The sequence below is a fragment of the Ranitomeya variabilis genome, chromosome 2 (genome assembly GCF_051348905.1).
Source record: "Ranitomeya variabilis isolate aRanVar5 chromosome 2, aRanVar5.hap1, whole genome shotgun sequence".
NCBI classification, from domain to species: domain Eukaryota; kingdom Metazoa; phylum Chordata; class Amphibia; order Anura; family Dendrobatidae; genus Ranitomeya; species Ranitomeya variabilis.
In genome coordinates this window covers 598650905-598677412 of record NC_135233.1, presented here as the reverse complement: position 1 = coordinate 598677412, position 26508 = coordinate 598650905, and the positions used below count along the sequence as shown (strand labels likewise).

Below are 26508 nucleotides of genomic sequence, written 5' to 3'. Positions count from 1 at the left end.
GAAACCTTCAAAAAGAACCTGAAGACCCACCTCTTCCGACAAGCGTACAGCCTGCAGTGATCTGAACTTAATGAACTGCCGCACAACCTGTCCTACCCTCTCCTAGTGTTTCATCACCCGTCCCCTGCAGACTGTGAGCCCTCGCAGGCAGGGTCCTCCCTCCTTATGTACCCGTGTGCCTTGTTTTTTGCTCATGTTTAATGTATTTGTCTATATTTGCTCAGTATTCACATGTAAAGCGCCATGGAATAAATGGCACTATAAAAATTTATAATAATAAAAAATAATGGAAATGTCCAATTGGCCAATCATATATAAGCTACGTAATACATAAAAGATGGAGACATCCGGGAAATTATTATTAATTAATTGCCCACCCTGGATCTAGATAGTCCGCTTCATATTACAGTACCAACAGTGTTGGATTTTATGATATCTCATCCATGAACTTCAGAGAAAATCCACAGCGGAAACTGACCGTCAGTACGAATTCGGCAAAATCTGATGAATTCTGACTCTGTGGATGTACACTAGATGGTGAACGCAGTATTAGATTGGGGTACTTTTTAGCTCAACAGATAAAATGTTTGGTGGGCCTAACCTCCATCTATCAATGAGGTTATGTGCAAATCACCCCATAAAAAATTAACTCTAGTGGCAAATAATTGGCTTCGAAGTCACATCGTAATGGGGTTGTCTTCTGCTGGATCGTTGGGGTTTATTATTATTTCACCATCACTTTTTTCAGCACTGAAAGTGCTGTTTCTCCAGCTTTATTCATGCACTTAGAGCAGCTGTTTTGAGCTGCAATAAAGCCCTACTCAACACTTGTCCGCTCTAAAGGAACCAGATGGATGGTCAACCATGGATTTGGTTAAAACGTTGTGGTTTGAAACATTTCTGCAATGACATAATCTTTATATTCATTAGGGCACAAACTTGACTCTATTCCTCTTACCTTCTATGTTGCCTAATTACTTAATTAGTAAAGGACCGGTTCATGCACTAAGATTGATTGTAACAGTTCTGAATGTTTTGTCTCCATAATGCAAATTCAGAAGTGCTGTGTTGCCTCTGAAAGGATTCAGATTTGCCTAGGGGCAAGATTTGGAGACATCAGTAAATCATTAAAACCATGATGAGGCTACAATAAAATTAAATGGTCACTGTAATTTCAACAAATTTTGCATAAATCAATAGTATAAGCCAACATAAGAGATTTGGTAATATATCTTTATCAGAGAAAACTGCTTTCTCCACTTATTAACCACCTCTTCCAATTGCCCCTGCCTCCTAAACTCAGAAAAAAAACTGCTCAAACCTATCTTGGTCAAACCAAGCTCAGCGAGGGGTCAGATTTTGGGTCCTATTAAAATCTATGGAAGGGGAGGAAGATGGAGAAGCACAGAGCTCATTGAAGCTTTATAATGTGCTCCATACTGCTTCCACTTCTGCCTGGGTGCTACCGCGAAAAAGCAGGAATCCCTTATGCTGTGTGTGCCGTGCATGGGAGACATCATAGCAGTCAGTCTCCACCCTCTAGCTCAGAGACAACTGACAATTAGAGATAGAGCCTGTGGTTATCCCACACTGATCTTTATCACTTATTCACAGTATAGGTGATAAATGTATGATGAAGAATATGCTATCCCATTACTTTACAAGGTGCAAATACCCCTTTTATGCCTCCTTTTATATAGTCTATCCAGGTTAAGGGCTACTGGATGCTAGAGCTGACCGAAGGATATGACTAGAGAATCAGGAACCAAGTTAAACCTCAATATAGTAAATTTCCAGATATTACAATGTGCAGAGATTGGTAAAGGGATAAAATATGCTCATACACTGGCCACTGCCTGTTAATAATGGCACACAGATGTAGCACCGGTTATCACTCGCAAGGCATCCTCTTGATAACTTGTCATAGGCTATCTCACTTAACATTGACCGATGTCAAATGTGATACCCTAATGCTGAGTCAAGGTAACATTTGCTAGATATGTATGCTGATAACAGTTATGGCCTATTCCAGTGATGAACAATTTTACTAAAATGGGAATACCCCCTTAAGATTTTGCCCACGGACTAAAACACTTTGAAGATGGCGGTACACATTCTATTGAAGTCACCTGAATCCTATAACCAGGTCACCTTGGATCACTCATCTGAACCCTATAACCAGGGCACGTTGGATCAGTCACCTGAATCCTATGACCAAGGCACGTTGGATCATTCATCTGAATCCTATGACCAAGGCACGTTGGATGTCATCTGAACCCTATAACCAGGTCACGTTGGATCAGTCATCTGAACCCTATAACCAGGGCACGTCGGATCAGTCATCTGAACCCTATGACCAGGGCACGTTGGATCAGTCATCTGAACCCTATGACCAGGGCACGTTGGATCAGTCATCTGAACCCTATGACCAAGGCACGTCGGATCAGTCATCTGAACCCTATGACCAAGGCACATTGGATCAGTCATCTGAACCCTATGACCAGGTCACGTTGGATCAGTCATCTGAACCCTATGACCAGGTCACGTTGGATCAGTCATCTGAACCCTATGACCAGGTCACGTTGGATCAGTCATCTGAGCCCTATGATCAGGTCACGTTGGATCAGTCATCTGAACCCTATGATCAAGGCACGTTGGATCAGTCACCTTAATCCTATGACCAAGGCACGTTGGATCAGTCATCTGAACATTATGACCAGGGCACGTTGGATCAGTCATCTGAACCCTATGACCAGGTCACGTTGGATCAGTCATCTGAACCCTATGACCAGGTCACGTTGGATCAGTCATCTGAACACTATGACCAGGTCACGTTGGATCAGTCATCTGAGCCCTATGACCAGGTCACGTTGGATCAGTCATCTGAACCCTATGATCAAGGCACGTTGGATCAGTCACCTTAATCCTATGACCAAGGCACGTTGGATCAGTCATCTGAATCCTATGACCAGGGCACGTTGGATCAGTCATCTGAACTCTATGACCAGGTCACGTTGGATCAGTCATCTGAACCCTATGACCTGGGCATGTTGGATCAATCATCTGAACCCTATGACCAGGTCACGTTAGATCACTCATCTGAACCCTATGACCAGGTCACGTTGGATCACTCATCTGAACCCTATGACCAGGTCACGTTGGATCACTCATCTGAACACTATGACCAGGTCACGTTGGATCACTCATCTGAACCCTATGACCAGGTCACGTTGGATCACTTGTTCCAGTGGAAGATAAGCTGCTTCCAAAATGGTCTGAAAGTGGCTTCTCTCTCCTGAGTGTGGCTGACTGCTGTCTACTTAGCATAACCAACTCAAAGTCTACTGTGAAAAATAGTTTGCATGATCTCTACCCGTTAGGTTCTGTGTCAACAAAATAATCACCTAGAAGTCATGCGCCTGTCACATTCATAGAGATAACATACAGCCACTTTAATTACAAAAAATGCACATTAATTGGTACTTGACCAATAATTTATTCTCCAACCTAAAGTATCTGATGATAACTACAGTGGTGTGATGGTCTGGGGCTGTTTTGCTGCTGCTTTAGGACCTGGAAGACTTGCGGTGGTAAATGGAACCATAAATTCTGCTGTCTACCAAAAAATCCTGAAGGAGAATGTCCAGCCATGTGTATGTGACCTCAATCTGAAGCGGACTTGGATTATGCAGCAGGACAAAGATCCTAAACACACCAGCAAGTCCATCTCTGAATGGCTTAAGAAAAACTAAATTAAGACTTTGGAGTGGCCTAGTCAAAGTCCTGACCTTAATCTGATTGAGATGACCTTAAAAAGGCGGTTCATGCTCGGACCCTTCCAATGTGGCTGAATTACAAAAATTCTGCAAAGATAAGTGGCCAAACTGCCTCCAGACCATTGTAAAAGACTCACTGCCAGTTATTGCAAACGCTTGATTGTAGTTATTGCTGCGAACCATGGTCCAACCAGTTATTAAGTTTAGGGGGCAATCACTTTTTCATTCAGCACCCTTTAGGTTTGGATTTCTTTTTCCTTTTATAATAAATACATTCATTTAAAACTGCATTTTGTCCTTACTTTTGTTGTCTTTGTAATATTTACATTTGTTTGGTGATTTGAGTGTGACAAACATGCAAAAGAATAGGAAATCAGTAAGGGGGCAAACACTTTTACACACAGCTGTATATCCCAACTATTTCCTCTATAGGCATGTACTACTGGGCTAAGAAGCATGGCCTAAAATGCATGAATTAATGCAAAATTGCCAGAAGTGTGATGTGAAGATAGACAAAAGCACCAAAGATGCCTCCAATTTATTATCCAACATGAGCCATTGTGATATATTTGACGCAGTTTCGCTTTCCAGTCTACCGTTTAATCTGCAATGTTGTATTTGTGTGTGCATATCATTCATAGGTTTTACTTTGTTAGATTGGCAGCAACGTGTTTATTAATAGTCGTTTTGTGGGTCCCTGGAATAGCGACCACGTCAGTAGTCCGTGGATGAAGGATGGGAGCCCTGAGAACTACCTTCACAATGCTGGCATTCCGTCATCACTCTTTTGATTAGCAAGGCGGGCGCGATGTGGTTTGTGTGTCACGCCAAAACAGTGACGAGACTAGCTGGAGATGACTACAAGAGATTTGTAAGGCTAAGGGGATACGGACATGGCCACTGGACCAGGGTCCTCCAATTTATTTGCTCTTATTAACAGTTGTGATAAAGTGCTATATAACCGGTGACCAAACAGTGAAGGTCCTATTCAGACTGGAAGCATATTTTTGAAAGATCTTTGACCTTCTCCATGGAGCCCTATGGACACGTTGGGAGCATAGATCGGAGATTTTTTTTGTGTGCACAGCATTTGATCGACACTGAACCTAATCTTTTTAACTACCTTTGACCTTGGAGTTCTTGATTGTAAGACCAGTTCCAGACGTTGCGAGGCAAACTGTAGAGTTCTTCAATGAAGCCCCGAAAGACGTCTTCAGTATGGATTTATAATTAGTGATGAGCGAATATACTCGTTACTCGAGATTTCTCGGGCACGCTCGGGGGTCCTCTGAGTATTTTTTTAGTGCTCGGAGATTAAGTTTTTCTTGCCGCAGCTGAATGATTTACATCTTTAGCCAGCATAAGTACATGTGGGGGTTGCCTGGTTGCTAGGGAATCCCCGCATGTAATCAAGCTGGCTAAGAGATGTAAATCATTCAGCTGCGGCAAGAAAAACTAAATCTCCGAGCACTAAAAAATACTCGGAGGACCCCCGAGCGTGCTCGAGAAATCACGAATAACGAGTATATTCACTCATCACTATTTGTAATGCATTTTTATTTTTGCTTTGTTTTTGTTTTTTAATACAAATTAAAAGCTGCTTTTTACAGTACCGGCAAAAGCTATGTGATTTCAGAAATCTCATGCACACGCTGAATTGTAAAACTGATGCTTTTTTTTTTTTTTTTTTTTAATCTGCAGCACGTCAATTCTTTCAGCATTTTTATACCCATAGAAAAGTAATTAGAAAGTGAAAAGGAGCTGAAAAAAAATGCCACGGCGCAAACAAAGCATACATGTAATCCGATGCCAAAAATACTCTGCAAAAAAACTCCATGAAAAATTTTGGGAAAAAGCTGAATGCACCAATTTTTCAGGTGAAGAAAGAAGGTTTTGGAAAAAAAAATGTTCACAAGAAGAAACTAATTCTATCTAGCGAGCTACATTTTCTTACCTTTCCAGAACTCTTGCTGGATTCTAAAATCCATACTATTCAAGTCAATGACTGAGCGGCCAAGTTCATTTAATGCCCTGTTAGCAGCTGTGATGTATGCAGAATCCATCTTCTTTTATTGCTCAAACTTTGATTTTCTTTTCCTTGAAACAAGCAACACCAGAGCAAACCATGGAAAGCCTATTTTACGGCAGAGCTTTATCGGTCGGTAACTACGTTTTATCACTAAACACTAATTTCATATGCATAAGTAGGAACCAGACCTATAAAGGGATTGTGTCATCTAGATTTTCTTTTCTTTACTAATTGCAAACAGATATTGATAAATATGATTTATTTATTTTCGGACTAGATTTATTTAGTTGCTGCGTAAGATTATGGGTGCAGCCATCTTGTTTGAGCCGCTACTGTATATAGAGGTGTTATCAGTCATTGTACAAGAGGAGGTGAGCTGTGACATCACCTACTGTGAATGGTGGATCCTGTGTTATCTACTGTATATAGAGGTGTTATTAGTCATTTATTAGTACAAGACAGAAGAGGTGAGCTGTGACATCCATTGCATTGGCGTTATCTACTGTATATAGAGGGGTTATCAGTCATTGTACAGGAGGAGGTGATCTGTGACATCACCTACTATGAATGGTGGATCCTGTGTCATCTACTGTATATAGAAGTGTTATCAGTCATTGTACAGGAGGAGGTGAGCTGTGACATCACCTATTGTGAATGGTGGATCCTGTGTTATCTACTGTATATAGAGGTGTTATCAGTCATTGTACAGGAGGAGGAGGTGAGCTGTGACATCACCTATTGTGAATGGTGGATCCTGTGTTATCTACTGTATATAGAGGTGTTATTAGTCATTGTACAGGAGGGGGAGGTGAGCTGTGACATCACCTATTGTGAATGGTGGATCCTGTGTTATCTACTGTATATAGAGGTGTTATTAGTCATATATTAGTACAAGACAGAAGAGGTGAGCTGTGACATCTATTGCATTGGCATTATCTACTGTATCTAGAGATGATACATTTCATTATAATCATGTCTGTGATGATAATGAGACGGCTGAGAAGTGATTTATTCAGATCAGGCTATATCATTTTACTATATGGCTTTCTGGCCAGAGTGAAAACGACAAGATTTCGTTTTAACTATATATTATATAAATAAAATAAATTACTGAATAAATATGTTTAGCATAAAAATGTGACTTAAACAAGAGGTGATTTTCCGATGACACATTCCCTTTGAATATTGAGTATTATCAGGTTTTCCATCTACGGCGCCCTTCGTTATATGATCTGTAGTATATGGAGCTTACTTCTTCAGTTCTTTGGATTTCCATACCACATGCGAACATAAACCTCTAATACATACATTTTTAACATTGACGAAAACTTGGAAAAAAGTCAAACAAAGCCTTCCGGGCCAACACACAAGGGAGGCTTCTCTTTGGATTTTATTTAAAGCATCAGTTTTCATTCAAAAAAAAAAAAAAAGATAATGTGTGTGCACACGTCTGTGTGTGACAATGTATCTATGCATACATATACACACACGCATGTATACATACACATACAAATGGTTAACTTTTTTTTTTCCACTTTTTTTTTTTTCTTTAAAACAGAACAGACCTCTGTCTATTGCCATGAAACAGAGTAAACAGGTAACACTGGGGAATTGGGAAAAGTGTGCAGATTACAAACACCAAACAACAGGGAATATTACACCTTTACCAGCAAACCCTTTCCCCCAAATCCTGACGTCGGACTACGTTGCAAAGTAAGCTCGTCCGGGGCAAGGGCAGCGCCTGTAACACGCTATATACAGCACTGCTAATGCAGGCTTTCAAGAGCTTGTGTGTCCCACTGGGAGAAAAATTCTAAATAAAATTTTCATTTTTTTAAGCAGTGAACAATCCCTGCTGGTAAGAGCCACGTGATCTTAAAAACATATTAAAAATGTAACAGTAACGATAAAATAAAAAAAAAAGGGTTAAAGGGGAAAAGTTGTCTTTTGGTTAGAGAGCTAACAGGTTGGTTTACAATGTGGGGCGGCGTTCCGTCACCCGCAACATATGTCGAAATGAGAAACGCATTTGGACACAAAAAAAAAAAAATAATAATAATAATAATTACACAAAAGGATCTTATCCATGTCTGAAAACTGTCTTGAATTAATGGCCTCATCTACAAGAAATACAGAAATTCCGTTCATTATTCTTTAAAGTATATATATTTTTTTTTTCAGCTGTGGTTCCCGGATGCGGAAATAATAAAGCATGAACGCCACCCAACAATTCTCGTCCCATGGGAGGAGTCTTTTTTTTCTTTTTTTTTTCAAACCCAGTCCTGAATTATTTTTTTTAGGTTTTTTTTTCTGCCCGGTTAAGTTAGCAATTACTTAAAAAAGAAAAAAATCAGTTACTGAAAGAAAGAAAAAAAAAAAAGAAAGAAATAAAATAAATACATATATATATACACATATATATCTATCCCTATCCATATATATATGTATATATAAAATTCCAAGACCAGAGTCAGAACACGGCATGAACATTTGACCTGAGAATAACACAATTCCATTGGTTTCTTCTTCTAGATGAGCAGAAGGGCTGCCGATCTCCACAAAAAGGGACAAAGAAAATGTAAAATAAATGGGATTCAGGCCCAGTTCCCTGTGTAACGGCCCAATGTGACACTAGGTAGAGGGGAGAAAACAGGGCAGTGGGTCAGGTGCAGGAATGAAAAAATCCATACTGGGGAAGGGAGGGGTTCCTCTTTTTTTTTTTTTGGTTAAAAGCTTTGGAATTTGCAGTATTTTGTTTGTGAAACTGGTTTGTTATTTATCTTTTTTTTTTTATTATTATTATTTAAAATTCATATTTATTATTATTATATCATCGTCCAACACCGAAGTCTACAGTCGTAAAGAACCCACTCCCACAGCAGTTCGAGAGCCGTCCTCGTGACAGCTGGGGTTCTCAGGAGCGCTTACAGGACTTCCCACCCTGTCAGACTTTTGGCTGAGGTCCGAATCAGATTCCTCAGAGAAACAGTCTGTTGGAAAGGAGGTCGCAACCCCTGAGGTGCTGCACGGACTTGAGGTAACTGTTGAGGATGAGGAGAATGTGGGGAGAGGAGGAGGTTTTCTGGGAGTACTGTGAGACCAAGTCTTTGTGGAGGCGTGGGGAGAAGCAGAAGGGGAAGAGGGTGAGAGGCTGGCTTTGGAGTCAGCAGCAGACTGAGAGGTAGATGCGGTGTCAGGATTGGGGAAGCAGGCAGAGTGAGGTAATAAACTAGGGTGCTCTTTGGCATTTCTTGCTGTTCTTTTGATTGTTCTGTGTTTGTGCAAGGGTGACTCCAGATGTTGTCGCAGAGAGTCGCCCCCACACAGAGTGGCCTCACAGCCTAAGCAGCGGTAGGAGCCGCTACTGTCACCAGTGGGGACGCACGTCACAAACTCTTGCAGGTTCACCACAGATTGGCCAAAGTAGCAGAGGGACTTCACGTGGCTAATAGCCGCCTCCTCGCTGCTGAAGCTCAGCTCACACTTCCGGCAGACCAACTTGTACTGCACCTTTGGGACTATAAGTGGGTCCAAGAGACAGTCAGCACCTTGGTTTTCCACTTCTTGATGTTCTGGGGGCTTTTTGGAGTGCGATACCTCAAAGGCTGCAGAGTTCTTTTCTTCCATCTTTGGAGAGACTTTGGCAGGACCTTTGTTAGAGGGAGAAACAATAGAAGGTGTTGGGGTTTGGCTTGCTTTGGGCTGTTGCTGCTGCAATCTTTGATGATGGTGATGTTGCTGCTGCTGTTTTTGCTGCTGCATTTGGAGTTGGCGCTGCTGTTGCTGGAGGGCTTCTTGTAAGCTTTGCTGGTACTGCTGATATTGTTGGAGCAAAGAACTTGGCGAAAGCCCCATCAAAGCTTGGGAGATTGCTGGGTTGTAAGGGAACAGTCCTTCCATCCCATACATCGGCTGTAGGTAACCGCCCGGCAGAGTCCCTGGAATCTGTGCGCTATAGTACGGAGAGAAGCCAGGAACAAAGTAAGGAAGGAACTGACTAGCGAGCAAGGCAGATGGATCTGATGTCAAGGCTGCTTGCAAAGCCTGCAGCTGGGATGGATCGACCACGTACTCCATACCAGGCATGGAGCTGGAAGTGGATGCTGGAGTGTCCACCTTCTCTTTTTTAAGCACAGGATCCCCTTTGCCTTTCACCCTTTCCTTCTCTTTCACCTTCTCACTGTCTTTTTCTTTCTGTAACTCTTGCGTTTGGGGAACAGGGACGGGAAGAGTCTGTGAAGGGATGTTGGGACTTAATGATTTGGGAGGGTGTTGTTTATTTGGTTGCCCAGAAGTGGGGAGTCCAGGTGAAGGAACTGTAGTGTTGGATACACCCATCACATTGGATTTTGGAGAACTTAAAGCTGTAAACAAATCACAGAAAAAGAAAGGATTACTTGAACGAATTGTTTAGAAGAAGAATGTTGATTATTATTACGTCTGCAAACTTTTAGCTTCGAGGATAAATAATCTATGCTTTGTAATCATAATCTGTTTTTATTATTAATAGCATATGGCCAATAACCACATGTAGTCATTTTTTACAATGGCGTAATCTGGCTTGCCTTGGGCCTACCCCAAGGACACCTAAGAGTTGGAGATGCGGTCGGCATATGGAGAGCATATGAAAAGATACTAGAAATATGAACATCTACCTACAAAGCCATTGAATTCAACGGAGTCGATAAATGGTGCAGATGTCATGGATTTGGTCTATGTATTCTTGAACGGCTTCTTACTATATGGCAACTAAGTCTTTTCACAATAAGTCTCATTACGTAGGATTGTTCCAATACTACTAAAGAATGAACAAATCTAAAGATACCTAAAACATTAAAAGCTTGACGATTGACGTAGCCTTCCATCTAGTCAACGACAATACAGTGACTCAGAATGATAATGTGAAACATCGTCGGAGTGCTGTCTAATTAGGCACAATGCCATCAGCAAGCAGAATACGGGTATAAAGGTTTTGGCTACTGACTGCTCCGGCCATGAATGTAATAATCTACTCATCAATATTATACTTGATGGGACAAACCTTTCAGAAGCATCGCATCAAGTAAAAATAAAAATGCCAAACATAAATCATTAATTAGTAACCATTTTTATCAAACAAGCCGCAATGAACCAAAACATTTCTTCAAAGCAAGCAAAACTTATGTCTCCACTTTTACAGGCTGCATACAAATGTTTGCACTTGACTAAATATGTCTATTCACATTGCTGCCGATGGGTATCTAGTGTGGATAATATAAGTTTCCCTTCCTCTCGTCCCTCTTAGACTAGTCAGCTGAACCCGATATCAACAGTTTTGGCCGACAGTCTAACATGTATGGCGGCACCGGTCAACTGATGGTCAGGAAAGTAGTCGATCAAACCCGTCGTACTGCCGATCGCATTGTTTTACCATTGTTCTCATGGTTGAGCAAGATAGTCTGTATCTGGCGCTGGTAGACTGATGGTCGGGAGAGAGGTCTATTGACAGATGATTTCGGACTGTTGATCACATTTTTTTTCCAGCAAGGTCACGTGGCGACTTTTTCATGGCCGAGCGAGCGCTCGTGTGTCACAGAACAATCGGCCAAAGCATTGTTCGGCCGGTAGCCATCTGAAGTGTATGGCCAATCTAAGTCTATCATCTCAGTCAACAGGTAAACTACTTGGTACCGACAAATAGAAACAAAACCCGAAACAGTAGTCTACAACTCTTCATCTTGTTTGCTTGGTATGAGATCATTTACTTTTTTATGGAGAACTAATCTCCAACATTTTAAGAGGATATCGATTTTGCTTTTACAAAATATATTCTGATAATATTCTAAAACTGTCCATGCCTAAGACATGTATGTTTTTTTTTTGGGGGGGAAGGGGATTCTCTAAAACATTTTAGAACAAGGTTTTTTTTCTAAGTATTTTCATCTATGTAAATAAGCTTAAATGTACGGTAAGTCAAAATTCTACTTTCTCAGTTTCACGTAAGCACAATTAACCTGATTTCAGGACACTTTCACAACTAACTGTCTTGTGCCCACCTGTATTAGCAGGAGTAAATCCTGGCAAAGATGGGCTGTTGATACCGGGTAACAGTACTGGAGGAATACCTTGTAGAGTTGAATATGGTGTTGGAAGATTGAGTGCTTGTAGGGAAGGGTTATCGAACACACCCTGTTGTTGTGGAGTCAAACCCAGAACCTCATTGGCTTTTTTAATTCGATCTAACTCTTGCTGAGCCATTAGTTGGCGTACGGTGGCTGGATCGAAGTACTCTTTCTCCTTGTCCAACTGGCTTCCAATGGCTTCCTTAACTTTGCAGATATGCTGCAGGGAGAAGATATGATCGCGCACAGACAGGCGTGCGCTATACTTAATACCACACAAAGTGCACTCTGTTTTGGGTCCTTCATAGTTTGTTTGGTTTATTCCGAAGTGCTTGGCCATACTTAGTTTGGACTTCTTATCTTTTGCCCGGGCATTCTGAAACCACACTTGGACAACTCTCTTTGGCAGTCCGATATCATTGCCCAGGACTTCACACTCCAACATGGTTGGCGTTCTATAATCATTAAAACAAGACTTCAGTACTTTCAGCTGAAGATTTGTCATTTGTGTCCGAAACCTCTTTTGACCAGGTCGATCTCCACTGTCCCCCGACTTGCCGGCTGAGCCACTTGCCCCTGGGCTAGGAGAACAGGGATCTGCAAGACTCGAAGTTTCGCTATAATCAATGATACCTTCATTCTCATATTCTTTGCTGTAATAGCTAGGAGCAGGGCTCACCAATCCAGAAGACATTTGGTCCTCATACTCTGACATTGCCAACATGGCAGATTTTGGCAAGCCTTCACTGGTTACAGATGCAGATTTGTTGTCAGCCAGTAAGCCCGTGGTACTGTCATTGTCAGCATTTCCTTCATCTCCTGTTGTGGTGTCAGTTATAGCAGTATTCACTGAGGAGCAATCATCATTGTCCAACTTAGTCTGATCAAAACCTAAATTAACTGATGACATGGAAGGGCTTTCAAAATCTTCCATGCCTTCAACTTTAATGGATGATGGACTAAGCAGTGTCCGAGGAGACAGATCCATGGATTTGCTTACTGGGGAAAGGGAAATACATTGTCCATCACTGCTGCTATGTGGCAGGTTATGAAATGCATTACTGTCAAAAAGTTCTGCTTTCATCTGGATTCCTCCATCACAATCTAGAAGCATTGCTGATAAACTCATATTATAGCCTGCTCGTTTTGCTTCATGCCAGTGTCGAGATCGTATGTGAGCTTCCAGTGCGGTCTTGGCCTTAAATAAAGCTCTGCAAAATGGGCAACGTCGGTGAGCTTGCGCTGGGCCAACGGCTCTAAACTGGCCCTTTCTTTCCCTTGCTCGAGTGTTTTGAAACCACACTTGAACCACCCTTTTCTTCAATCCTACTTCATGGGCAATGTGATCCAGCATTTTACGGGTTGGGTTAGAATCTAACAAATATTTCTGGTACAAAATTTCTAGCTGTTCGGGTGTAATTGTTGTTCTTAATCGCTTGTCCCTTTGCGGTTCATCGCCACCCGTCCCACTATCATTCTCCCCTGGACTTGCACTAGCTTTTTCTTCCAGCTTTCTTTTAAGAGAGTTCATTGTGGAGGATGGTGTTGAAGGCGAAGTAGCTGAACCAGTTGGCATTTGAGAGAGCCCTCCCGAAAGCAGTTGTCCTGCTAAAAGTGGATTACTGGGGTCAAAAAGCATAAATGACATATCCATTGGTCGATCTAAAAACTGTGGATGAATAAATTGATTTTGAGCACTAAGGAAATGGAGCTGTTGATGTTCTTGCCAATGCTCAAAGGAAGGGAAGGCCAGTTTGCACTGATCACATTGATATGGAATTAACTGATGTGACAAATTGGACAACTGTTGCGGAGTAGAAGAATGAAGAGGCTTCATAGGGTGATGAGATATATGTATGGCATTAGGGCTTGACTGAGTCATAGAGCAGTGTGAGGTTTGTGGCTGCGTGGATGGAGATGAAATCGGAGGAAGTTTCTGTGGCGTGGTGTTCGATTTTTGTTCTGATTGATCCTGCTGCGGAGGTTGAGACTGTGTGCTCTGAGGCTGCTGCGGCTCTTGCTTTGGTTGCTGTGGCTGTTCTTCAGTTTGGTTTTGCTGTGTCCTTGGAAATTCAAAATGCTTTGGTTTATCATCATGGGTAAAGTCCGACTTTGAACTATACATCGAAGGCTCATCCGTGTCCATCAAAAGTTGAGAAAAGGGTGTGCAGCTTGTGTTTGTGGAAGTTGAGGCTGCGGTGCTAAAAGTTTGAAAGGGCATGGGGGTGCTACACGATGAGCTTGATGGGGTTAGCAAATCAGTAGCATCCATAGAATCCTCATTTTGGCTATCATAATGCATATCTTCATCCTCATCTTTATAGCATAGCTTTTTCTGATGTTTAATTAGGTCAAATATCCTCTGAAACACTAAATTGCACTTTTTACACTGGTAGTTTAAGTTGCTTGTACGGATATAGCGGTCATTCGTCAGCTCCCGTCTCTCTCCTTCCTTACCATCTCCTTGATTTTCATAGTTCTTTCGTGCTTTTTGACGAGCATTCTGGAACCAGACCACAATAACACGAGTAGGAAGGTTGAGTAGGTTGGAAAGCTGTTCGAATTCATCATCCTTTGGATAAGCATTGGCATCGAAAAAGTCTTGGAGAACACGAAGCTGGTAGTCTGTAAAGCGTGTTCTGGAAGATCTCTTATTTCCCCAGTACTCATGTTTTTGAGGCTCCGGAGATGGAGGCCTAGAATCCATTTTCAGTTCTTCTAAACTAGTAATTGGAGGATTATTAAAATTATAGGGGGAATCTTTGTTGCGTTGACGCTCCTTAAAAAGGGTGTTTCTAAACCAGTGCTTAATCACTTTTTGGGGCAACCCAGATTTATCAGCCATTTCTTTAATCTGTTCCTCGCTGGGGGAATTATTAATATCAAAATATTGTCTCAGAACCCTTAGCTGGTCGTCGGTAATTCTGGTCCTTGGCCTCTTGTTTTGTTGCTGCAGAAGACTGGGATTTAACTGATGTTGATATAACTGGGCCAAGTCTGCAGAAACTGTGTCGACTGACCCCAACTGTGGTGGCAGCTGAGCTGGCATGGATTGTATAGGCATGGTTTGCATCATGAGGGGTGAAAAGATTGGCAGTTCCATTGGCATTGATAGTTGGGCTAATGACACTGATGATTGTGCTGGTGAGATGCTAGGTGAAGTGAGTGGGGGTGCGGAGACAGGGATGGTTGGCGTGATAGCTGGTTGCGGAGTTGATGGAGGAGGAGGCGGAGGTGGTGGAGGAGGAGGAGGCGGTGGTGGCGGGGGTGCCTCTGGTGTTTGGGGCCTCAATGGATATAACTTTTCATAATGGTCTCTGTATTGCTTTGCAAAGTGCTCTAGCTGTTTAAATGGTAAATAACGTTGGTGGACATGCTCCTGGTGGCTTTTTAGGATAAGTATGTTGGAAAATAGCTTTCCACATGAGCTGCATTCCAATTTCTCTAAGCAATCGGTTTGTTCGCTCTTCACGTTCTTTTTCTGTGCTTTCTGCTTGTTTTCATTATATTGAATTACAAGTTCAAACCCAAAATTTTCAAGCAAGGCTTTGGTGGCATTCCCTCGCGCATCTGAAGCAATACGAGGAGGAAGCAAAAGATTCTCCGAAGAGGAAGCGGTTGAGAAGTCTTTCTTTTCTTTACACTTCAAAGAATCAGGTAGGGACTCACTAACTACAGTCATTTCATCGGCTCTCTCGGACAACTCTTTTTCGTTCTTCAGTTCTTTTAAAGTTTCTTTCATAGTTTTGTTCTTTTGTTCCGATGGTTGCAGAAGCAAGGAGTGAGTGTCAGACATACACATCTGGCTTTGCTGCTGCTGTTGGAGGAGATGCGAATGGTGAGGATGAGCTTGTTGGGTAAGTTGTAGTGGTGTCTTGATGTCTTCCAGCAAACCAGCACTACTCCCTGTGAAAGTTAGCGTGCTGCTAGTCAGGGGCAAACTGACTTCTGGGTTAAACTGGAAATCTGTACTAGGGATGTAAAAAGGAAATAGTAAGTGCTGCTGCTGCTGAAGCTGAAGCAATGTTTCAGTGGTCATGGGGAAATGAGGGAGAAGAGTTGGGTTCAACAGTTGAGATTGCAAGATGGCGGCTTGCTGTTGTAGCTCTTGCTGCAGATGGGCTTGCACCTGGGCCTGGGCTTGTGCCAATGTTTGGGCTTGCTGTTGCTGCTGCTGTTGATGCTGTCGTGAGGCTATCAGGTCTGCTAACTTTTTACGATTAACATCTTTATGTTCAGAAGTGCATGATGCCATTAGACTGGTGTTGCAGGGGTTGACTACTAGTTCGGCAGGTGCTTGGCTTGTGAAACTGGAGCTGACGGCAGGTGTAACTGTGGTTGTGGAAGTTGAAATGGTGGTGACACTGCTACTGACTGAGTTTGAGGTTGTTGTGGAGGTTGCGGACGCAGAAGTACTGTTGGCACTAACTCCGCTACTACTACTACTACTACCGCTTGCTGCCTCTAGTTTTGCTGCACGGGCCTTGGTTTGGTGCAAAACCGACCTCATGTGAATTTCAAGAGTGGAGCTCTGGCTGTATGCGACATTACAGGTGTTACATTTAAATGGTTTGTTATCTGGGCTACTGGTGGGCTCGGGCTGACCGGTGGTTGATTCTTGCAAGGCCCTTTTAAGTTTGTGCAGATGAGATACAGAATTGTAATGGACAAGCAGAATGTTCTTCTGGGTGAAAGACTCTTTGCATACTGTACACTTATAGGGTCGAGATGGATCCAAAAACTTCTCCATTGTAAAATTTGGGCCCTTGCGAAAAGGAAGTGCTCTTTTGGGTTCGGAACCGGAGTCCTCTTGCAAAGACCCAGAGTCGCTCCCGGTGGGACTCTGCTTATCTTCTAGGTCGCTCTCATCCTCCTTTTCATCATCTACCAGCATGCTCTGATCATCTACCATCGAAGCATCTCCCACATTTGTAATGTCTCCATTTACCAAAAGCCCACTGTACAGCTGCTGAATGTCAGACTCGCTCAGCTCCAGATGGCTGCTTTCCAGATGCTTCTTAAGAGCTTGGAATGTGCGGAAGCTTCTCTGGCAAAGACAACACATGGTGGCAGCGCGGATCACGTGGTACTGTGAATGCAACTGAAGTTTCTCAATGGTCTTGAACGCTAAGCTGCACTGGTTGCAGCGGTACTTGTAAACGTGGCGGTCAGAGACTGGCAATTGTGGGCGCTTGTTGTGAACTTCATTGAAATGCGTTTGGAGAGCAGCTGAGGTTTTAAACACTTGGTTACATCCCTTCTTCCAACACAAGAATCCCGAATCTTCTCTTGCAGAGTTACCGTCACTTGCAGGTGCTTTCTGTTCTGTGCTCAGCTCAGCCCCTTCAGGAACAGCTGCACTCTTAGACACTGCTTCAGCAGGTTCTAAAAAGAAAAAAAAGAAAAACAAGATTGTGTAACTGTTTGTTTGTTTTACTCAAAACAACTTTTATAGATCATTTTTGCTTTTTTTAACATTGCAATTTTTGGGGCCAAAACTAGAAATGGATTCAGCAAGAAGCAAAACAAAGTCCTTCCTTTAATGCTCCCATTCCTATGGAATCCACTTCTGGTTTTGTCTCAAAAACTTCACGAGAGATTACAGCGTAAGGGTATGTGCACACTACGTCTTTTTCAGATGGATTCTACCTGGAACAGACTTGAAAAAGCACCTTAAGGCTTCTTTTACACTTGACGTGGTTTTTCGTCCCGATTTTTGCGGTCCCAATAGATTTCTACGGGGCCGCAAAAACGGGCCGCAATAATTTGACAGAGCGCCGTACGCCGTATGGCCATGAAGGCTGTATTTACGGCCGTGAAAAAATATCAAGCCTGCTCTATATTTTTCACGGCTTACGGGCATGGCCCCCATTGAAAATCAATGGGGCCGCAAAAACAACGGAAGCTTGTTTTTTGCAGTGCGCCGTGTTAACCGTGCTTGCGGATCGCCATTTTTTTCCCCTATTATTCTAAACCAGAAAAACTGCGCTTCGCAAGATGCCAGTTTTTGCGGCAGACCATGACAATTACGGCAATACGGCCCGCAAAAAAGGGCAGCAAAAATCACAGCAAGTGGAAAAGAAGCCTAAGACGACTGCCAGAAAGGAACCTGGTGCACAGCAATGTTAAAGCGACAATGCTGTGCACGTGTTCAGACTTTTGTTACTTCTTTTATCCGCTTGAGGATGGAGAAACTGTGAAGTGGTTAAAAGTACTAACATGGTCATTCTTCCTGCTGTTTAAAGTTGAAAATGTAGGGAAAAGACACTGGCGCAAAAAAAGACAGCAAAATGGCGAAGCCAATTCAGGAGGAAGACCACCAGCTGTCTCCTGAAGTTGCTTTGACCTTGACAGGTCCGCCGGCGTATTGAAAACTAATTAGGGTAGTCTCACATATAGCATTTTTTTTTTTTTTTTTTTTTTAAACACTGCAACCAACTATTAGCTGTGAACCAGTAGGTATTTATTATGTGCACTACAAACAATGCTTTGTGACTTTTTCACCCTTTTGGTTCATTTTTTAGGTCCTTCACTGTTTAATACCAAACGCAGCAAGTTGCATTCTAAAAGTAAAAGCATGACCCGGAAAAAAACTCATGAATTTTTTTTGCAAAACTGAAAATATGCTGCAACATATTTTTGAGGCTACACGACGATCTGAGCCACGACACAGACAGATCGCTCTTTTTGCCGCTGCCACATCGGACTGTAATACGCCTGAAGAAGGTTGTGATCCAAGGGGTACCTCGACGTGATAAAAGTTGCAAAAAAAAATCTAATAAGTTCCAATTTGCTTTTCGCGGTACCCCACAGATCACGATGGGCTCCCTGCATCTTTAGATGTACGACCAGTGTGTAGCTATAGCCTTGGAGAGTTTGGTTTTTCTTTTGGCCCTTACCTGAGACCTTCTCTGTATTTTCCAACACTGAAGCAGCTTTCTCTCTCTCCGGTGAACTGACTGGTAAGAACATGCTACTCGGCATGAGCATCTCTGGAGAAGTTACCTATGGAAGAGAGACAGGATATTAAGTCCAAGCGGCCATACTGCCTCACCCCAAAGAATGTCTCTGAGAGTGTCCCCAGCTGCTCCGACAGCCCCACATCACTCAGGGGGTGGCCTGCTCTAATTATCACTACACACTAAAAGAATAATCTTCTAATTAATATTTTTTTTTCCCCTTTGCACAGAATCCCGACTTTGATCACAAAGAGTGTTTTGTCACAGGCTGTGGGGCAGCCAATTACATAGACGAGCGCGAAGCCCCCCTGCTCCCCTCCTTAATCTACCGAGCACATATTAACACCCCTAATTAATTCAGACTGCTAAAGATAAACGAGTGCGCCATGTTCCTGAGTGAAAGGAGCAGCCTGTTTCCTTAAACTGAGAGATACACATGGAGCGAGGACGAGGAGGAGGGGGACGCGCATTGTGAAGACAAGAGATTCTTGAAGGATCGGTTATCATTAGCCAAAAAAAAAAAGTGTCGACACAATGGGGTTAATAATAAAGCAGACGCCGAAACCACATGGACTCGACTCGTCAGAAACATCTTCAATTGTGGTGACAGAATAGATGGCAGGCAAACAGGAAAACATGTCTCGTGTCAGCGTTCAATTGAACAAGTGATATTTTCCAGCCTCGGCGACAAGAGGAAATTAAGAATCCGCGTTTTAATTAATCTGATTTTATGGTGATTTATTTGCCATCAGTTATTATTTACACATGGCCACGGATTGTGCCGCTCGCTTACAACTCGTGTCGTGAAAGGCATGTGTTACTTGTCTTAATTAATATTGCATACGCAGTTTTAAAACCCAACGCCGCGGAATCAAACGAAGAAGAAACAAAAAAAAAAAGCAGACTTGTCTCATCTTCTCCTCCGTGTGGACATTACAGGGAGAAGCGAGTGGGATCACAAGCACGGACCCATTCTCATTTAAAGGCAAGGGGAGGAATATGTGTCCGCTAAATCCCCACACCCGGCGAGAGCAAAGCTGTATGCAGAGTCTCGGAGAATTCCAGCTCCACAAGACAGCTCTATAATTGTTTTCATACACTTTAATTAGAAAACCTTGCCTGGCCTTGAATAATAAGAGAAAGACTTCTGTACTTGAAAGGTTGAAGTCAATCAAGTGTGAATGACGGCAGACGAGGAGGTGAGCGGGAGACGTTGTCTGCTCGCTACTTTAATCATCTTTCCTGATTGGAATTCTGGCAGGTTTTGAGAGGTCTAATGTGCCAGCTACCTATTCTGTGCCTCATCTCTTAAAATGCCTCTGGCGTCACGGATCAGCTGATATTACACCACCGGCAAACAATGCATCCAGAACCCTATATAGTCACTGAAAACCAGGGGCAAAACTTAAGGCACACCAGACTAATCTTGACAGAACCCACAGACATCGCCTGGTTCGGCCAACTGTCTACTGTATATGGAGGCACTCGATAAATGATAAGGATCCGGGATGTTTATCTTTTTCTTGTCCAAAGCCACCGCCAGTGATGTCTGGCGGCGGCTTTCTCTTAGAAAACACAAGAGTGCTCCTATGTATGGCTGACAGCTAAAGTGTATGGTGGCCTTTAGGAGAGACGGTGAGCAAAGAAGTGCCTAGAGTATACCTCTAACCAAAACCAATCAAGTTAATAGGAGACTGTCAGCACACAATGACTGTTCAAACCAAGCCCTGGCACTCTGTGCACCCTTGGTGTGGCCAAATATTTAAGTGCACCTACTTGTTTTCCCTTTATCTCGGAGCCCCCACCTCTTCTTTGATTGAGAACTCTATCTTTACAGAGCCATAGAAGGGTGGAAATAGATGGAAAACAAGGCTGAGTGTGCACCAACTGCCTGTGCTTAGTTTGACCAGTCACTCTGGACTGATGGATTCCCTTTAAGGGCAGAGTCAGACACACGTATTAATCACATCGCAATCCTTGGACTGGCCGTTGGCTCACCTGACAGCATGTATTTCTTTGCAGGTGTCACGCTCAGGCCAGGAGAGCCGACGGACAGTCCGAGCATTACGATGCGATCCTCAAGCGAGTAATACGGCCGTCTGACTGTCCTGAGTCGGAGTAAGAGGTAGTAGAGATGTACCGACTCCGACTTCAAACTAAAAATCTTAAATGTATATTATTAATACTTTTACGGGAATGTAGAAACATTTTTGAAATGTTATTTGTCCATCTTAGATGTTAGTAACCGAAAGGCCCCTATTGATCACTCAACTATGGTATAGATGAGCCATTTAATAGTCGAAAGAAGTGGAGTCGGCCCAATTAAACAAGCTGATAATCAGAGAACAAGAGCTCGTTGTCTATCCAAAACAGGTAGGCAAATTCCTGAAGGAACGAGTAAATCACAGGCTAAAAAAAAAAAAACAAAACAAAAAAACTTTATTGGCAGCACATCATCCCGTGTAAACAGGAAATGTGCTGTCGATAAATTTTCTATGTGCACAGAACAATTGTATTAATGATCGAGCTGTGAGCAGAGAATTGTAACAGACCAATGAATGACTGGCAAACGGCTTTCATCTAGAAGATCAGCAGCTGTTAATGGCACTTACGGTAAATGCGCCATAAGCGCTGAAGATTTAGATTAAGGAGCCCCATACATCTTGTATAGCATACACCAGTAAGCCATCTCGCCTGACCCCCTTCCTTACACATACATGTTCCGCTCCGACAAGCATACCTGTGGGACAGTAAGAAAAGCCCTCTGTTCACTTTAGAAATCTCGCTCGCCTTTCTCATAAACAGCTCTCCCTAAAAGAGCTCCTGGCAGACTTGGCAAGTGATGTCCTGGAGAGTTGGAGGACCCTATATTTGATTGTTGGTTGACATCCCCCCAGAAGAAGCCAGCTGTGAAACGCACGTCGGGGTGGGGAGTCGCCACTCTTTCTGATCTCCAGGTAGCTATGCTATAATTTTTTGGCTGTAATTTCTTTCCCCCTTCACTCTGAAGCCTTTACATTTATATGCAACATCAGGGGACTTACTGTGCCATTTATTTAGTTATTTCGCATTTTGACTAATAGGAATTTTTACCTGGTTTAAGGTCTTGCAAGAATATGTAAATTTAACTTTGGTGGCGTCTCTCTTTGTGAGACATTTCTGCTTTTTTTATTTTTGTTTCTGATGGTATTTTAAATTGATTATTAATAAATATTGAATCTTTTTTATCTAATCTGGATCTCTTCTTGTTTCCGGTGATTACCATGACTGGAAGGTTGTTTATATTGTAGATATCTGTGGGTTCGGTGCCTGAAGACAAAAGGATCGGGTGTGTAATGCAACATGCCTGATCCTTCGCTTCAGGAAGAGAGGTGAGGCCTCCAACGACAAAAACGGCTGTTTGCACCAAAAAAATGTACAAATTTGGTAAAAATTGTGTATAAAGGAACCTTTTACTGCCTTCACAACCCTGGAAAGCACACAGTGACCAGTGTAAATAATGTCCTGCGTGTTGCACAGCACGGCTTCTGCAATACACAGCTGCTTGGCCAGATATGTAAATTGCATCATTAAGGAGCGCGCTGCATTGCCCGGTGCGCCCACTGATCTCTGACTCGCGGGTCAGCGATGCAGCGCGTCAGCTGGCTCTCCGCTGCCTGCCCATCACGCGGGATAATTACATGCTAATTGTGTGAGGAGGCCCAGCTGACAGAACAGGGCCACATTTTCAGAGGCTGTTTACACCATGCTGGGGTCTAAGAAGTGTAAACCGGACTCTGAGGTAACCCAGCTATTTTTCCTTTGCATCTTACAATGAAGGAGAAGACGGAAAGAAAGAAGGAAGGGGTGGGGGGGGGGGGAGTGGAGGATAGATTGAGAAAAGCCGCTGACAGTGAGGGGAGAGCTAAGGACACAGACAAAGAAGAGAGGAAAGAGGTCAGGAAAGAGAAAAAAAAACCCTCTGACTGTCAGCGAGGTCCAACATGCAAATCCTCCTTGCAGACAGACTGCATATTTCCATTACAAAGAGCGCAAAGGTTGGAGAGAAAAACTCGTTAGCAAGGGGAGGATATTAAGGTCACTTTGCATTTACACCATCTAATTGGCAAACATGAGCCGAGCGGGCTTCCACTTAAGGTCCTAGCAATTGTGTGCAAACGACTGCGGAGACAAGAAAAAAATTTGCTGTAGAAGAAGGTGGCGAGAGGCCGAAAGGCAAGAGCGAGGCAGCATGGTTAAATAGGGGGGCACGGAAAATGGCTGGATGATGTGACTATGGGTAGTATGCTGCCTGTGGTCAGTGAAGTGAGGTTGTGCTCGGAGTGGACTGAGTGCACAAATAAAAAAAAACAGTAACGCGGGATACGGAGCAGAATCAAAGCCACGGTTGCCGTGGTAACAGACTTGACACGGGGCAGGTTGCAAAGAGCCGTCTGAGTTATTATTAGGGACATTACGCGAATGCAAGCAGCACATGCGCACGGCGGTGCCGTAAGCATCACCGGTGACTCCGCCGTCCTCTCCTGACTTCTCACTCCTGTGTGCACAACAAGCATCAGACCTCTCCCGACGGGGGGGGGGGCGTCTTACCGTGACAATGAGCTTGTCCACGCAGTCGGGTGCCACGCTGTGCAAATGGGTGAGGTGCAGCTGCAGGTGGATCTTGTTGTTGAGCATGTCCTGGCAGAGGGGACACCGCAGCATCGGCTGCACAGAGTGCTGGGTCATGGCGTGGACTCGCAGCCGGTTCACATCCGAATTGCTGTACTTGCAGTATGGACACTGGAAGAGCTGAGGGAAGCAGACAGTTAATAAAAGATGGAGGACACAAGTACGAATGGATGGGTGGGAAGGAGATAAACGTGAGTCGGAGGCTACCTGCTCATTTTTCTTCTCTTCAGCGCACTTTGGTCGCTTGGCCAAAGGAGGATCGCTGCTGGTGACTGAAGAAAGCTTGGCGGGCACAAAGTCTGGAGGATCCTTCTCAGAGGGAACAGAAGGTGCTGGAATAGGGGGGGAAAAAAAAAGTTAAATTACAATGATATTTTAATTGTAATGAAAAGGGTCAACAAAGCATGGGTGAATACATTTATATTTTCTATTATAATCTCCATTTACACTCCGCAATTATCGTGAATGAGTATTTTCCAATAAGGGTGCAGTCCAAACACACCTGACAAACGATCACCTGACAAACGAGTAAAATGCTTTATCGTCAGGTGAAATGATCTTTTGTGCTGCACGAAGGATCATCGCTCTCGGCAGCACATCATTCTACACTACACACAACCTATGAGCACTAAGCGATCTACTAAGTGCATATCTAATGCCGGGTTGGCCTGTCCATAAAGGTTATAAACGACTGCCAACCGGCAACATACTTATCGTTTTAACGCTGCATTTTAAGGCTGCACATCCGGAGTCAGTACCATAAGGCTTTGCATCCTACAAGTACAATGCGGCTTTCTTCCTTATATATACACTAGTATTCTGGTAGGTGGTTTTACACCTCTTTTACCTGCACCCCTGTTACTCTCTGTGGCTCCTTCAGGCTCCTGTTCTTTCGGGGCTTCCTCTGGGTCAGCAGCAGCTTCACAAGAGCCCTCTGCATCCTCTGTAGGATCATCTGTAGAGGAAAAAAACAAGGCATTAGAAAGGAAAAGAAGATGCACTACCATTGTTTGTAGGTTCTTTTTACAGTTAAGAAGAGCTGCGTATGCTTATCGGGATTGGCCATATGTACAAAAAAAAAAAAAAAATTAAGAGCACACGTAAAACCAGTTCGCACATCCACACCCCACTACTTGTCATTTACATGGGGTAACACCAGTACACACACGTACCCCCTTCACTCTTGCACCAAATTGGTCAACTCCTATCACAGGGTAACGCAGCCAGGGCTTATACTTTCCATCTTTGAGGTTGTGGGTACGTTTAGAGCAACAAGGAAGAAACATACAAAGTTTTAGATTTCTTATACAAAAAGGTACAGAGCTTACAAAAAAAATACAAACATTATGAAAATTGAAAAGGACATATATAGAATGCAAAACGGTACAAAACAAAAGGGATAAAATAAAGAGACCTCTTACTGATTAGGAGGATTACCGCTGACATTCAGACCTACAATCCTGGTTATATCTCCTGTAAGGGTCCCAACCAGACCCCTTCACCTTCCTAGTCAGAAGTATGGTTAATTATATGCAAGGAAAGATATAATTATAATTTATGTTACAGTTTCCCATAGGAACCTCCAGGTGGTAGAATGTGACTGCCATGTTTCCAAGAATATTTTTACCATCCTAGAGACTCCATACAAAACATATCTATAATTCAGATCGATATTACATTTCTGGGACTTCCCAAGGCAGAAAATCCCAGTTCTTGAAACCAGGGTAGGTTCCCTGATCAGATATATCTGTGCATTGTTTAGAACATGGATTATTACATAGATGCAGATATATTATCTGATGTACACGGTGTGGGCTAGAGACGGCCAGCAGTCACCTTTACCTGCTCGTTAGCTTCCCCGGAGAGGACACATGGTCCTCCTGTAGGTTCCAGATTAATGTAGTTATCTCCATACTTACATGCTTAAAGTTGTGCAGTGATATTTAATTTGGATTTTTATTCACATAACCCGAAACTTGGGTTTTATATATTTTTATAGTCTTTTTTTTTCCCGCACACAAAACATTCAATGACTAGTTACATATAAAAAACGCAAACGACTTGATCTCGCCATAAACAGTGGCGTCTCTATGCACAATCCTATGAGATGTTGCAGAACACTTTATTGCAAAGCTAAGCCAATAAACCAATTTTGAGTAGGCACTGTTTCTTATCAAGCACTGTCAAACCCTCAAAAAAAAAAAACCGAGAATATACTAAAGTAGAAAGGCGATATGGATTGGGATGTTTCTTTTCAGAGGAGAGCACAATTAACAAGAAAGTGCCTTCTCTATTGTAGTGCGACTTTTTTTGCTCCGCCGGCTGCCACCGTGCAGTTCCTTGTACGAGCTAGAGGTGTCATCCTTAGCATAGGGAGGGAAAGAGCGAGAGCCGAGATGTCATGCCAAGGAACTTGAGGTTTGGGAGAAACTAAATGACTTCCTAGGTCATAATGTCTGATGTAGAGGAAACACAGTGCTCCTCCTCCGCTGCAGAATGAATTTCTGCAGTCAAAACAAGGGACTATAAAAACCGGTAGCAGTTAGCATGACTCTTCTGGATCGAATATTTTCCAAAAATATGAATGCAAAAAGAGGTGGAGAAGAATTTATTTTCCTAATAATAAACCATTGCAGTGTATTTAATAATTAACGTTGCATTTTATAGATTTTTCATTTCATTCTTCAATACTAATCGTAGTTCCGGTCCCTGCAAAGTGTATAGGGACATAATTAATTTTTGCATTTGCATCATTTTTTTTAATCCCCTCCAGTCTTCAGGTTTTTCATTTGCGCATCTTTTGAAGTCCATTGTATGTGTGTTTCCTGTTTGTTTTTTTAATTTCTTAAGCTTCATCATTGTGGACTGTTTTTTTTTTTTTTATATTCCCAGATGTTTGCGGCCAAATCATCAATTGCGACTTTTTTAAAAACTCGCCATTTTTTGGGAAAACACCTTCCAGTCCCCCACAT

The 26508-nt window shown here is 42.8% G+C and overlaps 1 protein-coding gene across 6 annotated transcripts in view; it reads right to left on the bottom strand.

Annotated features, from left to right (window-relative positions):
- Window positions 1–7177: 7177 nt before the first annotated feature.
- ZFHX3 (zinc finger homeobox 3) overlaps window positions 7178–26508 on the bottom strand; it is a 124100-nt gene continuing 104769 nt past the window's right edge. For 5 of the 6 annotated variants that reach the window (XM_077288535.1, XM_077288532.1, XM_077288536.1 and 2 more), the window contains exons 5-10: window positions 24384–24491; window positions 23744–23868; window positions 23456–23656; window positions 18806–18911; window positions 11841–17291; window positions 7178–10169 (exon numbers count right to left, since the gene is read on the bottom strand). In XM_077288535.1, coding sequence (XP_077144650.1) covers window positions 8656–10169; window positions 11841–17291; window positions 18806–18911; window positions 23456–23656; window positions 23744–23868; window positions 24384–24491 — 7505 coding nt within the window. In that variant the 3' untranslated portion in view covers window positions 7178–8655. The remainder of the gene's footprint in view (window positions 10170–11840; window positions 17292–18805; window positions 18912–23455; window positions 23657–23743; window positions 23869–24383; window positions 24492–26508) is intronic. The other variant, XM_077288537.1, reaches the window with a different exon arrangement.